Raw genomic sequence first — 15,696 nt, 5'->3', positions numbered from 1 at the left:
ATCCTGTCAAATCAGGACATATAAACCTTCACATGACTTACATGTGTAATAACCATCTGTCAGGTCAGGACATATACACCTTCACATGACTTACATGTGTAATAACCATCCTATCAGATCAGGACGTATAAACCTTCACATGACTTGCATGTGTAATAACCATCCTGTCAGATCGGGACATATAAACCTTCACATGACTTACATGTGTAATAACCATCCTGTCAGATCAGGACATATAAACCTTCACATGACTTACATGTGTAATAACCATCCTGTCAGATCAGGACATATAAACCTCCATATGATTTACATGTGTAATAACCATCATGTCAGATCAGGACATATAAACCTTCACATGACTTACATGTGTAATAACCATCCTGACAGATCGGGACATATAAACCTTCACATGACTTACATGTGTAATAACCATCATGTCAGATCGGGACATATAAACCTTCACATGACTTACATGTGTAATAACCATCCTGTCAAATCAGGACATATAAACCTTCACATGACTTACATGTGTAATAACCATCTGTCAGGTCAGGACATATACACCTTCACATGACTTACATGTGTAATAACCATCCTGTCAGATCAGGGCATATACACCTTCACATGACATACATGTGTAATAACCATCCTGTCAGATCAGGACGTATACACCTTCACATGACTTACATGTGTAATAACCATCCTGTCATATCAGGATACATAAACCTTCACATGACTTACATGTGTAATAACCATCCTATCAGATCAGGACGTATAAACCTTCACATGACTTACATGTGTAATAACCATCCTGTCAGATCAGGACGTATAAACCTTCACATGACTTACATGTGTAATAACCAACCTGTCAGATCAGGACATATAAACCTTCACATGACTTACATGTGTAATAACCATCCTGTCATATCAGGATATATAAACCTTCACATGACTTACATGTGTAATAACCATCCTGTCAGGTCGGGACATATAAACCTTCACATGACTTACATGTGTAATAACCATCCTGTCAGATCGGGACATATAAACCTTCACATGACTTACATGTGTAATAACCATCATGTCAGATCAGGACATATAAACCTTCACATGACTTACATGTGTAATAACCATCCTGACAGATCGGGACATATAAACCTTCACATGACTTACATGTGTAATAACCATCATGTCAAATCAGGACATATAAACCTTCACATGACTTACATGTGTAATAACCATCCTGTCAGATCAGGACATATAAACCTTCACATGACTTACATGTGTAATAACCATCATGTCAGATCAGGACATATAAACCTTCACATGACTTACATGTGTAATAACCATCCTGACAGATCAGGACATATAAACCTTCACATGACTTACATGTGTAATAACCATCATGTCAGATCAGGACATATAAACCTTCACATGACTTACATGTGTAATAACCATCCTGACAGATCAGGACATATAAACCTTCACATGACTTACATGTGTAATAACCATCATGTCAAATCAGGATATATAAACCTTCACATGACTTACATGTGTAATAACCATCATGTCAGATCAGGACGTATAAACCTTCACATGACTTACATGTGTAATAACCATCCTGACAGATCGGGACATATAAACCTTCACATGACTTACATGTGTAATAACCATCATGTCAGATCAGGACATATAAACCTTCACATGACTTACATGTGTAATAACCATCCTGACAGATCGGGACGTATAAACCTTCACATGACTTACATGTGTAATAACCATCCTGTCAGATCAGGACATATAAACCTTCACATGACTTACATGTGTAATAACCATCCTGACAGGTCAGGACATATAAACCTTCACATGACTTACATGTGTAATAACCATCCTGTCAGATCAGGACATATAAACCTTCACATGACTTACATGTGTAATAACCATCCTGTCAGATCAGGACATATAAACCTTATCATTACATTTGTGACATGAAAAAGTCACGCTTCTGCCGTGACTGGTCACGCGCCTCTGGCACTTCTGGTTTCCATGGCAACCACTTTGTTGTTGTTTGAAAAAGCGTTGTTGCTCTAAAGTGTTGGGTGTGATGTGATGACACATGTATGAGGGACAGCCATATATAACTATAAAAATGTGCAAACTGCACATATATAAACCATATGGATTTGAAAATATGTCTTTTTAAACTCATGAGAAAATGCAAAGTAAAGCTTTAATGACTTTAAACATTTTATGACTTTATTATAGAGGGGGACTTAAACAGTCTGGGTCGGGGACAAGCCCACAACAGTGAGATTCTGGCACATGTGAAGTTTCCACATGCTGAAAAAGTATTAAAATGTCCTCACTGAGACACACGTCTTTTTATAGCTAACACGACCTACCTAACTAATACAATAATGGTTTTATCAAAACAAAATCTTGAAAATCTACCCTGGGGACAGAAAAACCCCCTGAACTGAAGAATGATCCGCTGCCAACCCGGGGTGACCTGAGACCTCAACCTCTGCCAACCCGGGGTGGACCTGAGACCTCAACCCGCTGCCAACCCGGGGTGGACCTCAGACCTCAACCCGATCTCTAACCGGGTAGACCTGAGACCTCAACCCGCTGCCAACCCGGGGTGGACCTGAGACCTCAACCCGCTGCCAACCCGGGGTGGACCTGAGACCTCAACCCGCTGGTAACCCGGGGTGACCTGAGACCTCAACCCGCTCTTAACCCGGGGTGGACCTGAGACCTCAACCCTCTGCCAACCCGGGGTGGACCTGAGACCTCAACTCTCTGCCAACCCGGGGTGGACCTGAGACCTCAACCCGCTCTTAACCCGGGGTGGACCCGAGACCTCAACCCGCTCTTAACCCGGGGTGGACCCGAGACCTCAACCCGCTCTTAACCCGGGGTGGACCCGAGACCTCAACCCGCTCTTAACCCGGGGTGGACCTGAGACCTCAGCCCTCGCGTTATCTGAGTGGCTGCTGGGAAGCTCGCGTCACGCTCCGCGCGGGGCGGTACGGGTGGGCGGGGCTCACGCTGTCCCGTGACTCGGTGTACGCGGCTCGCGGAGGAGCCGGAAGGGCGCTCGACGTCGTCGTCGCGTCAAGGAAGCGATGGACGTCACGCCGCTGTCGCCCCGCCGCAGCGTGTGAGTACCGAGAGAGCAGGGAGGGATTTCACCCCGCGGTCTTTCCCCGCACGTCGTGTCATAACTGTCGTCACGCACAGCGGCGGCTGTTTGGTAGCGCGCGACTGGCGTGACACGTCTAGTTCCGCTGTTGCAGGGCTGCACTTCCGTGTTAGCGGTCATCCGGCGGGTCGGGCGCGGCGGGACCGGAGGTCTGCTCTGATTCCGGCGGGGCAGGAATGAGAAAGAGAGCCGCCATGGGACTAACCAGCAGCACCGACGCGACGGAGTCAGGCTCGAAGCGCAAACAGGGGCTGAGGGACGATCCAGATGCCCAGTTACCCGAACATGTAAGTGATACTTGCAGGACCCGAATAGATCCGGCAACATAGCTCTACCGCCCCCTGACGGCCTAAATGAAAGTACAGGTACTTTTCCTCTTGCTGGCATGCGTCAGCTGTTGCCGTGCGTGAGACATCATGGAACTTGGGGTTCCTGTCATGTGAACATTGAGACGTACAGAGTGAATGACGATTTGGGGGAAATGGGAGGGGGGGGGTGGTGCTTTTCTTCAAATCCAAAACATTGTGGCGAGCTGGCGGGAAAGGTGGAGGCAAGGGGCAGGGATTTCGTTTGAATGGCAGCTCCTGTGCCCCATACACCCCACGAGCCCAGGAGTGCTCTTTTACTTTGCCCCTCCCCAATGGTTGCCGAACAATGGCTTCCCCAACGAGGTCCCTATTGGGAGCACCAGTCTTAGTCACGGTCCTACAGTCAGTCAGTCAGTAAAATGGTCGTCTACCTGGTCCGAGTCGAACCCCCAAACGAACAACAATAATCAAAACATGAACACAACATTATTAAAACAATAATCTGCACATGAATGTTAACTGTCCCAAAATCCCTTGCACTCCCCCAGGGCATAGTTGTCAATAGCCCAGCAACCGCCCTACCCAGTTGCTGCATAGCCCCCACCTTAGGGGTCAGTTGTCCTTGACGACTCCATCACCCAAGACATAGTCCCTCAAATGTCCAGGGTGCCGTTGCTGGCGAACAGGCCGCCTGGGGCTCACAGGAAGTGCAACTGGGGTTCTGAGAAGCACACTGGTTGGCGCATGGGGTGCTACTGTTGGCCCTGGCCCAAACAACAGGTGGAGCAAGGGGGCGGTATGGGGAAAGTCTGTCCAGGTGCAGCACCACCATGCGGCCCCGTCCAGGCATGTGTACCCCATACAACACCTCAGACAGCCGGCCCATGGCCTCGCAGAGCCCCTGCCAGTGGCTGTGAAGCTCGGGGGAAATCCCCTTCTTGCGAAGGGGACAATACACTCATATCTTGTCCCCTCACACAAAGGCCTGCCCAAGGCAGCGTGTGTCATAGGCCCTCTTCTGCCGTACCCCAGAGTTGGCTGGTCTGGTGGGTGTAGTTGTGGACCACTTGCAGGCAATCCCTCAATCTCCGGAGGTAGTCCATCGCTTTCCCCCGGGAATCTCAGGCTCAGGCAGGGTCCCAAACACCAAGTCAACCGGTGTCTGGAACTCCCGCCCAAACATGAGGCGCAAGAATGCTGCTGGTGCAAGAATTCCACCAGCTGCGTACGTGCAGCTGCACGTCTCGTTGACAGCAAAGGCCAGTAAAACTGCCCCTGGAGGCAGTGGAGGGTCTTGGCGTTTCTGTAGTGCCCCACCGAGCCATGGACCATCTGGAGAACCTGGGGACGGAGCTCACGGGACACCAATACTGCAAGAGGTCACTTCCTCGTCCAGGAGCATGCCACCACCGCTATGCCAACCCATCGTGGAGCTTGAAGTTGCTCCACTGTGAGTGGTAGGCATTTACCTCGGGATCCAGCGCTGACACCTCTGTCCACTCAGGGCACCGCCCTGCCTCCAGCCAGCCCCTCACCAACACCAGGGTCACATCTGCCTCCTGCTCCCCAGCACTGGTCCTCCTGGCCTCTAGGAGGCAATCGGTAGCGGCGGGTAATGTGTGCTCCCCGGCAATGGTCCTCCTGGCCTCTAGGGGGCGTTCAGTAGTGGAGGCAGCATGCGCTCCCTGACGCTGGTCTTCCTGGTGTCCAGGGGGCAGTGGAGCTGCAGTGTACTGGAGCTATCAGGGTGGGCTGGAAGACTTCCATTTCTGGCGGTTTCCGTCGGGTTTGCTTGATGTCCCGCTCCAGTCTCTGGATCTCCCTCTTAATTTTTTAGTGAAATCCCGCCTCCGACACCTGTGTGGCGAGCTGGCGGGTAAGGTGGAGGCAAGAGGCAGGGATTTCGTTTGAAGGGCAGCTCCTGTGTCCCATACACCGCATGTCTCCAGGGGTGCTTTTTTATTTTGCCCCTCCCCAACGGTTGCCAAACAGCGGCTTCCCCCAACGGCATCGCTATTGGGAACACCAGTCTTAGTCACGGTCCTACAGTCAGTCAGTCAGTAAAATGGTCGTCTACCCAGTCCGAGTAGAACCCCCAAACAAACAACCCAGTAACCGAAACATGAACACAACATTAATAGAACAATGATCTGAACATGAACCTAACAGTCCCAAAATCCCTTGTGCTCCTGCAGTGCATAGTTGTCAATGTCCAGCGACCGCCCTCCCCCGTCTCTACGGTGTGCTAACAGTTTATTAACATGTTACCCATGTGGTACATGTTTACCCATGTCTGAGTGCATGGGTGTGTGTCTGTGCACATGTATGGAGCTAGAGCTAGTCTATAGTGTACAAGCTGTGGCAACGGCAACACATTTCCCCAAAGCAGGACAATAAAGGATCGATATCTTTGTTATTTTCAGCTTACATGTATTTTTTTTACATGCAGCTTTTTTTGAGTGTCGGACATGATGTGACTCTAATATTTGAGCTTTCCTTTAAACCCCGCCGTATGTTGCCCCAGCTTGAAAAACGAGATTAAGCACTATAGTTTGGGACAGAGGGTTCTGCGTCATCGCAGCTTTGTTTGTGAAATTTGGGAAATATTGATATTTTGAGCCCCAGCTCACATTATATGTTTCTCTTCTGTCATTTTGTCAGCCTTCGGGCATACTCAGTGTTCTTCCCCTCGAGGTGATGGAGGAGATCTTCATGAACCTCCCTGCCCGTCAGGTCGTATGTGTTTGCCGGCTAGTGTGTCGAGTGTGGAAAGAGGTGGTGGACAGTGAATCTTTATGGCGAGAGAGATGTCGGCGAGAGGGGTTTCACCTACGTGATGCTACCAAAATACCAGAGGACTGGAGATTGTTTTACTTCTTGACCAAGCAGAGAAGAAACCTGCTCAAGAACACAAGAGGGGAAGGTAAGAAGCCACAAAGCTGCTACAGAGATGTGCCGTCAGGGTAGGCACTGCCTGCCCCAGGCTGTTAGCAAAAGGGAAATTATTCAGTTAATGTTAGATTTATTTGTCGATTTTAAATACCTTACTATAGGTTTGAATGTGGCAGCGTTTGGTGCTTTTCATAGCCTAATAAACTGACTCAATTGTATCTGGCCAATTACCCCACTCTTCCGAGCCATCCCGGTCTCTGCTCCACCCCCTCTGCTGATCCATCCCAGGGCTGCAGACTACCACATGCCTCCTCCCGTACATGTGGAGTCACCAGCCGCTTCTTTTCACCTGACAGTGAGGAGTTTCACCAGGGGGACGTAGCGCGTGGGAGGATCAGGCTATTCCCCCCAGTTCCCCCTCCCCCCTGAACAGGTGTCCCGACCGACCAGAGGAGGTGCTAGTGCAGTGACCAGGACACATACCCACAATCGGCTTCCCACCCGCAGACACGGCCAATTCTGTCTGTAGGGACGCCCGACCAAGCCGGAGGTTAACACGGGGATTCAAACCAATGATCGCCGTGTTGGTAGGCAATGGAATAGACCGCTACGCCACCCGGACACTACAATGCCTTTAAATGTCACGGTACTATGCCAGTGCTGCACTTCTACGTTCACGGTGCTTTCGTGAATTGACACTCGCAGAGTTCGTACGTCCAGCAAGCGGGCTCACATGACACACCTATCACAGCTAAAACAAATTTCACGGCTTTAGTTAGAAGAATTGTGTCAACTTTAAAGTGATGGGACCACCGCCTGACCTATGGGATCACGATCTTGTGTTGCAAGTTAGGTGGAATCCACATATTCAGAATGTGCAGACTATTGTGCAGAAGCCTATTTGTTGTGAAGTTTTTGCTCTCACTCCCCTCTCTTCGCTAGAGCTGTCACTTTCTCTCTTTCTCCGCCTGTTTGTCTCTCTTACACAAATGATGTACTGTAGTGTTATGAGATGGAGCATTTGATCTGTAGTGAGAGTAGGGTGCAGGTGGAGGAGAGCCTGGAGAGGTGGAGGTATGCACTGGAGAGAAGAGGAATGAAAGTCAGTAGGAGCAAGACGGAATACCTATGCGTGAATGAGAGGGAGGACAGTGGAGTTGTGAGGATGCAAGGAGTAGAGGTGGTGAAGGTGGATGGGTTTAAATACTTGGGGTCAACTGTCCAAAGTAACGGGGAGTACAGGAGAGAGGTGAAGAAGAGAGTGCAGGCAGGGTGGAGTGGGTGGAGAAGAGTGTCAGGAGTGATGTGTGACAGAAGGGTACCAGCAAGAGCTAAAGGGAAGGTTTACAAGATGGTGGTGAGACCAGCTATGTTGTATGGTTTGGAGACAGTGGCACTGATGAAAAGACAGGAGGTGGAGCTGGAGGAGGCAGAGATGAAGATGATAAGATTTTCACTGGGAGTGATGAAGAAGGACAGGATTAGGAAGGAGTATATTAGAGGGACAGCTCAAGTTGGACGGTTTGGAGACAAAGCAAGAGAGACAAGATGGAGATGGTTTGGACATGTGTGGAGGAGAGATGCTGGGTATACTGGGAGAAGGATGCTGAATATGGAGCTGCCAGGGAAGAGGAGAAGAGGAAGGCCAAAGAGGAGGTTTATGGATGTGGTGAGGGAGGACATGCAGGTGGCTGGTGTGACAGAGGAAGATGCAGAGGACAGGAAGAGACGGAAACGGATGATCCACTGTGGCGCCCCCTAACGGGAGCAGCTGAAAGTAGTACTGGTAGTAGTAGTGGTGGTAGTAGTGGTGGTGGTGGTAGTGGTGGTGGTGGTAGTAGAGTGTTATGAGATGTAACCTGGTGGGAGAGTGTACGTAGTAATGGTGACTGTTATGGAGTAATCGTTTAAGTTTGGTGATGGTATTTTACGATCTTGATTTTGAAGGATTCCCTTAGACTGCATTGTGCACTCGCCTTCCGGCACATATGAAACACTCATTGGTGTGTGTCCTGGTCTGCGACTGCCTACCTGGTCCTAGATCTCACGGCGTGTTACTGCTATTACACCAAGGTATAAGTAGTATCATATGTGGAATTACCACTTTACATGAGGTATATTTTTCAAAGGGGGCAGCGCGGTGGCTAAGTGGTTAGCACGGTTGCCTCACAGCAAGAAGGTCGTGGGTTCGAGCCCCGGGGTAGTCCAACCTTGGGGGTTGTCCCAGGTCGTCCTGTGTGGAGTTTGCATGTTCTCCCCGTGTCTGCGTGGGTTTCCTCCGGGGGCTCCGGTTTCCTCCCACAGTCCAAAGACATGTAGGTCAGGTGAATCGACCGTACTAAATTGTCCCTAGGTGTGTGTGTGTGTGTGTGTGTGTGTGTGGACCCTGTGTGATGGTCTGGCGGTCTGTTCAGGGTGTCTCCCCGCCTGCCGCCCAATGACTGCTGGGATAGGCTCCAGCATCCCTGCGACCCCGAGAGCAGGATAAGCGGTTCAGATAATGGATGGATGGCTGGATGGATGGATGGATGGATGGATGGATGGATGGATGGATGGATGGATGATGCTGGGGTATACAGAGACCAGTCCATTTATCTTTATCAAATGTGTCGTAACAGTTTATTGCTAATTTACAACGCATCAATAAATGAGTTCTTAACCAACAACAAAGTAACTTGTGACCCCTTTATAAAGTGCATTATTGTAAAGTGCTAATGCATTATGTTTTTTGCCCAAAGTGCATTGTAGTATCATTATAGTATCATGAGTGCGTTTATTTTTAGTGTGGGTGGCCCAATGTGAAATGACCCCTAGTCCATGTGATTTTAACCCTGAGTACAACCACTGAGGTAAAACAAGAGACCACAAGATAAATCTTTCTTTCTGCCTCTTTCACAGAGAACCTCAAAGGCTGGCAGATTTTGGCCAATGGTGGCGACAGGTGGCAAGTAGAGGGGGTGTTTGTGCCCCATCCCAACGAAGTGGTCCAGAAGTGCTTCGTGACCTCTTACCAGTGAGTAAACGGGAGCAGACGTGGGGTAAATACACATCGCGCTCTGACTGTATATTCAAAATCTGAACCGCACAACACACCTGTTGTCTTCAGTCTCTGCAGGAAGTCTCAGCTGATTAACTTGGAGAATGAAGGTTACAGCGCCTCCTTCATGGACCACGTTCAGCCTGACATCAGAATATCTGACTGGTAAGAAAAATACATGTGAAATCACCCTCCCTGCTAACTTATTTCACTACTTAGCTGCAAGCTCAATTAATTAAGGTACTACTACAACCCAAGCTGTTTTGTTCTCACTGGGCCACGGACTGTATTGTATTTGCCCACATGTATTAGTAGGGTTGTGTACTGGTGAGAATCTGGTGATATGATACGTGTCATGATACAGGGTTATGATTCAATATATCACGATATATTGTGAGACTGTCAGAAAGGTGATATATTGTGATACTGTCAGAAAGGTGATATATTGTGATACTGTCAGAAAGGTGATATATTGTGATACTGTAAGAAAGGTGATATACTGTGGTACTGTCAGAAAGGTAATATATTGTGATAATTTAAGAAAGGTGATATATTGTGGTCCTGTAAGAAAGGTGATATATTGTGATACTGTCAGAAAGGTGATATATTATGATACTGTAAGAAAGGTGATATATTGTGATACTGTCAGAAAGGTGATATATTGTGATACTGTAAGAAAGGTGACATACTGTGATACTGTCAGAAAGGTAATATATTGTGATACTGTCAGAAAGGTGATATAATGTGATGCTGTCAGAAAGGTGACATACTGTGATACTGTCAGAAAGGTAATATATTGTGATACTGTCAGAAAGGAGATATATTGTGATACTGTCAGAAAGGTGACATACTGTGATACTGTCAGAAAGGTAATATATTGTGATACTGTCAGAAAGGTGATATAATGTGATGCTGTCAGAAAGGTGATATATTGTGATACTTTAAGAAAGGTGATATATTGTGGTCCTGTAAGAAAGGTGATATATTGTGATGCTGTAAGAAAGGTGATATATTGGGGTTTCATAGGCCTGTGTTCTTTGTGCTTATGTTACTTCCTGTCTCAGTTTACGTTGTTGGGTTGGCGTGGAAGAGTGAAATGGCTGAAGATAGATTACAACACTGTTATCTAGGGGTCGTGGGGTTACACACAACACAACATGTTTGTCACCAACCTTTACATGTAAACAGTTAAAAATCGATAGTGGTTTTGAGAATCAATACAGTATCACAAATGATAATATTGCCATACTCCAGTGTATTGATATTTTCTTACACCCCTATTTATTAGTTTGCTACATATGTCAGACCTGAGCACATTTATTATAGTTGTACTTAGAATGACTTAAAAAAGTTGGTGTTCACATTTATGAATCATGGAAACTTTGATTTCCTTCCAAAAATACCATTTATGAAGATGTTATGCGCAATTAAACTTGAATCCCCTCAAAACAAATATGGGCCACCTTTGGCAAATATGTGGCACATGTAGCATTGCTATGGCTTGGTTCTGGCCCAGATCTGGCAAACAGAAGCGGACCACCCACGTGCCATCATTCCACGCGGTATGTGGGCCGGATAAAAGTGCCAGGTGTGGGATGGGTCCAGGCCACAGCAATTTTTCTGTCTGGGAACTGCAAAAACAAGACCCAGGTTGTAAAAAAGCAGAAAACAAAACAACAACCGTGTGTGTGTGTGTGTGTTATTCCAGGTATGCACCGCGGTGGGACAGTGGGAGTGAATATGGAATCAGTGTTGAGTTGCTGAACCAAAACAAAGAGCCTCTCCACACATTTGCTCCAGAGACCATTTATTTTCAGCAGTGGAATGACCAGAAATGGAATCAGGTATTGGCAGAACATAAATCGATCAATCGATCAATCAAGCTGCATTTTATGTAGCGCTTTTCTAGCTGCAACAGCCACTCAAACGTTACAACCAACAACAGATGTCTGTCTTAATGTTTATGTCCCAGATGACCCACGTGTTCAGGAACTATGGCCCGGGGGTGCGGTACATCCGGTTCACCCATGGAGGGCAAGACACACAGTTCTGGGCGGGATGGTATGGAATCCGGCTGACTGACAGCAGCGTTGAGATATGTCCTTCAGTGGAGCGTTCACCTGAACACCGCTAGCGCTCCCCTCCGGCCCTCACCTAAACTGCACCCCCCCCCCCAAGTCTTGTTTGCCTATTCTACGGTCACACATACGCGAATGAAGGCCAAGACTACGGCAACCATCACCCGCCGAGTCGAACTTCGTTAGCTTGTCGTACTGAACGTGGGCAGTGCAGGATGTGACGTATGCGGAAATCGGTTTGTAGTCCGTTTGAGTAGTTGTGGTTGTCGGGTCACACGTGAGCGGCTGTTGGTGTTGCGACGGGAAGAATGTCCGCCGAATCCCTCCATCCATCATCCAAACCCGTTACCCTGCTGAATCCCTCCATCCATCATCCAAACCCGTTACCCTGCTGAATCCCTCCATCCATCATCCAAACCCGTTACCCTGCTGAATCCCTCCATCCATCATCCAAACCCGTTACCCTGCTGAATCCCTCCATCCATCATCCAAACCCGTTATCCTGTCCCTCCATCCATCATCCAAACCCGTTACCCTGCTGAATCCCTCCATCCATCATCCAAACCCGTTACCCTGCTGAATCCCTCAATCCATCACCAAACCTGTTACCCTGCTGAATCCCTCCATCCATCATCCAAACCCGTTACCCTGCTGAATCCCTCCATCCATCATCCAAACCCGTTACCCTGCTGAATCCCTCCATTCATCATCCAAACCCGTTACCCTGCTGAATCCCTCCATCCATCATCCAAACCCGTTACCCTGCTGAATCCCTCCATCCATCATCCAAACCCGTTACCCTGCTGAATCCCTCAATCCATCACCAAACCTGTTACCCTGCTGAATCCCTCCATCCATCATCCAAACCCGTTACCCTGCTGAATCCCTCCATTCATCATCCAAACCTGTTACCCTGCTGAATCCCTCAATCCATCACCAAACCTGTTACCCTGCTGAATCCCTCCATCCATCATCCAAACCTGTTACCCTGCTGAATCCCTCCATCCATCATCCAAACCCGTTACCCTGCTGAATCCCTCCATTCATCATCCAAACCCGTTACCCTGCTGAATCCCTCCATCCATCATCTAAACCCGTTACTCTGCTCTCGGGGGGGCGGGATGCTGCAGCCAGCCTACCCCAGCAGTCAGCAGTCACCGGGCAGCAGGCGGGCGGGGAGACGCCCTGGACGGGCCGCCAGGCCATCACAGGCCCACTGAGGACCAGAGAAAGATAAATGTCTTCACTTAATTGTCTCACTTGTATTCGTTATATCATAGTTTATGGACAAATACGCAGGAAGAACTTTGCTGTACAGAGTTACATTTGTATCCCAAGAAATACGAACTGATGTTATTAATACATGTTCCACTTATTTACGTTCAGTACCTGTCTCACGACTCCCTGCCAGCCAGGCAGCATCTCTCTTGTGGGGCAGTTTGTAGTTGTCACGGGCAACGTCGCACAATACCGGCTAATGTCCTTTCACACTGGCCAAACCCCCCGCTAACGTCCTCCGCCTGTGGGCGGGGTCAAAAGGCGGATGTCAGCGGGGTTTTGGCCAGAAAACTACAGCCAATTACAGCCGAATTGGGTCAACCACACCTACTTCGTTGCTATTGGTCGAGGCTGCGGATTCGCCAATCAACATCACCCAAGTTGAACCGCACGCGAAGGGAAGACTGGCAGCCCGGGTTCTCGTCCTTGTAAAACGTCACCAGTCGCGGTCCGAGTACTGTTCCAATACACAAGTCCACGCTACGCCAAGAACGCTTCAAATTCCCGGAAGTGTTCTTGACGTGATTGGTTGTCACGTCGGCCAATAGACCGCGCGGAACCGAACCTCGAAGCGCCCTGACTGCCAGACGGCAATTAGCCAGGGCGAATTAATTTGGACGATAGTTAGCTAGCTTAGTTAGCTACTGTAAACTACTAATAACACACGTTAGCCCCTAGCTGGCGGGTCTGACCCTTTAGCCGAGCGGTTAGTGACGTCGCCGGGCAAGAAAATAACCGGTTATTTTCTTGCCCGGTGCGGGATTTGATACGAGGTGTACTGCACCACAAGGCGACGTCACTAACCGCTCGGCTAAAGGGTCAGACCCGTTAGCTAGGGGCTAAAGGGTCAGACCCGTTAGCTAGGGGCTAACGTGTGTTATTAGTAGTTTACGCTAGCTTAGTTTAGGAGCAGCGGCCTCGCACCCTTACTAACCAGCTGTGTCAACGTGGACGGTAAAAAACACACACAGCTAATGAACTGTAACGTAATCAGTGACGTCATACGTAGTCGAAGGACCCCCGGGTCGACGTTTCGAGTCAGTGCGCTTCGAGGTTCCGCGCTGTCTATTGGCCGACGCAACAGCCAATCACGGCTACTTCCGTGCCTACGCCCCGTTGGATGTAGCGTCAACCATTCACGTTTCGTTCGCCACCGGAAGCGATAGTTTTATTCGCCCCTTCGCTCGCATGGAACGGAAGTGGCCCGGGAGGCGACTATTGGCCAGTTTGTTCTACGCATGGGTGACCGTAGCAAGAACGCCGTGGCTGTGGTGTTGCTGAGGGTCGTCGCTGCGACTGGAACGAAGCAGGGGTCCGTTGCTTTTTGGACCCACGTTTTCACGGCAGCGCCTTCTAGAAGCCATTATGCAATGCTTGTTGTTGTTGCTAGCACGACGCACTTTGGGATTTACAATCTAACAGTCATGTGGCGCTTTCGCCGAAAAGCTGAGCGATTTGCTATGAATTGGAAACGTAAGAGCAATCGTAGTGAAATTCTGCACGTTATACCATGAAAGTTAAAGCTCACGCAGAGACCTCAAACATGGTATATTGACCCCCCCCCCCCCCAGTTTATCCAGACCGGTCGCCTCCTCTTTACGTGTGTATGGACAGGCTTCTGCAAGTCACTTATACGTGTTCATTGACACGTATCTCACAGATGCCGCTAGGGGCGCCCTGTAGCCTACTAGGTGTCATGACGCAATAGAACGTCAAAAATATTGAACAAAGATGGCGGAGCGAGTGTTCCTGACTGCTGTCTGCCAACTTCTCCCAGAAAGTGCAGCTGTTTAACCTCTTCAGTGACGTCTGTCACCGCTTTAGAGTGACATGCACGCTCCCAATGTCCCTTTTTATGACACTTGTTGCACTTCCTGTTCATTGCAGGACACTTCCGCTCATCGGTGTGCTGCGTCTTGCCGCACCTCCCGCATTCATCCACTATGTCGGTTGCAGGACTGCTGCCACCATGACGCTGTCCTCCCTTTTTGTTGCGCCCCCAGTACCCAGAAGACGGGATTGCGGCCCCAGTGGCAACTAATACGTGTCCATATACACGTTTTTCGGTCTCGCAAAAACGTGTCCTCTGACACGTACGTATTGTGATGTAGTGTAGATACCATGGCCGGGAATTCTCAAATGGAGCCAGTAGGAAAATATCCATCTGATCTCCTGACTAAGACTGCTATTGGCAACACGACCGCTAGAGGGCGCTTAACTTTAAAACGTAACTAGGTTGTAATAAGCCGCTTGTATGAACGACCTATGTGGTCGTTTTGTTTTTGGTGGAGGACAAGTCTCCTCTTACCAGAGCAGTCAAGCAGCGACACATCTACAAATATATCTTGCCAAAGAGGGCCCCTGTCATACACCCGGGTGTCTATTAATGAATAAAATATTATCACTCTGCGTTTCTCATGCTGAAGATATTTGAACCTAAGCCATTTAACCAGTTACTACATCAACGTTGCCGCCATGCTGCAGGAAATGAAGTGTCTTGTGCGCATGTGTTGGTCAAGAAGCTCCATGTGATGTGAAGGAGGGTCAGAAGACGTAACCCTTTAATTGCGTGCATCTCTCTCGTAAATGGGGAATTTGTGTTTTGTACGTAATGTTTTTTATTATCTATGGGGGGAGGGGGGTCCCTTCGTTCAAGGGAGGGGGCCAAGTGGTGTGAAACAACAAAATGGAAATGTTCGTATGGCGTGGCTAGCATCTGATTTCATTAATTGTCTTTGCACAGATCATCGAGTCATCAGCCTTATGTGAAGCTGATATGAAGGAAGTGAGGCTTGTTTTTGTTGTGGAATTTCGAACCTATTTATACCGCCGTCTCCCTCCTGTCTCCCCCTCTCGTCGTTCTATTTTATACAGCTTAATAAAGAAGCCATACCGCCC

The 15,696-nt window shown here is 48.5% G+C and overlaps 1 protein-coding gene across 2 annotated transcripts; it reads left to right on the top strand.

The window, feature by feature from the left end:
• The first annotated feature begins 3,145 nt into the window (after window positions 1–3,145).
• On the top strand, window positions 3,146–15,690 carry LOC130108533 (F-box only protein 6-like). Of its 2 annotated transcripts, none has more exons than XM_056275504.1 (6): window positions 3,146–3,492; window positions 6,175–6,436; window positions 9,304–9,418; window positions 9,512–9,607; window positions 11,151–11,286; window positions 11,415–15,690. In XM_056275504.1, exons 1-6 carry the CDS (start codon window positions 3,382–3,384, stop codon window positions 11,574–11,576), a joined length of 882 nt encoding a protein of 293 aa, XP_056131479.1. In that variant the 5' UTR covers window positions 3,146–3,381; the 3' UTR covers window positions 11,577–15,690. The 2 variants fall into 2 exon arrangements, with proteins under 2 accessions (XP_056131479.1, XP_056131478.1); XM_056275503.1 differs by having other exon boundaries at window positions 11,388–15,690.
• Window positions 15,691–15,696: the final 6 nt, after the last annotated feature.

Source organism: Lampris incognitus, chromosome 2, assembly GCF_029633865.1.
Source record: "Lampris incognitus isolate fLamInc1 chromosome 2, fLamInc1.hap2, whole genome shotgun sequence".
Taxonomy (NCBI): domain Eukaryota; kingdom Metazoa; phylum Chordata; class Actinopteri; order Lampriformes; family Lampridae; genus Lampris; species Lampris incognitus.
Note: the sequence above shows the minus strand (reverse complement) of the source record. Positions and strands in the feature narration are given on the sequence as shown.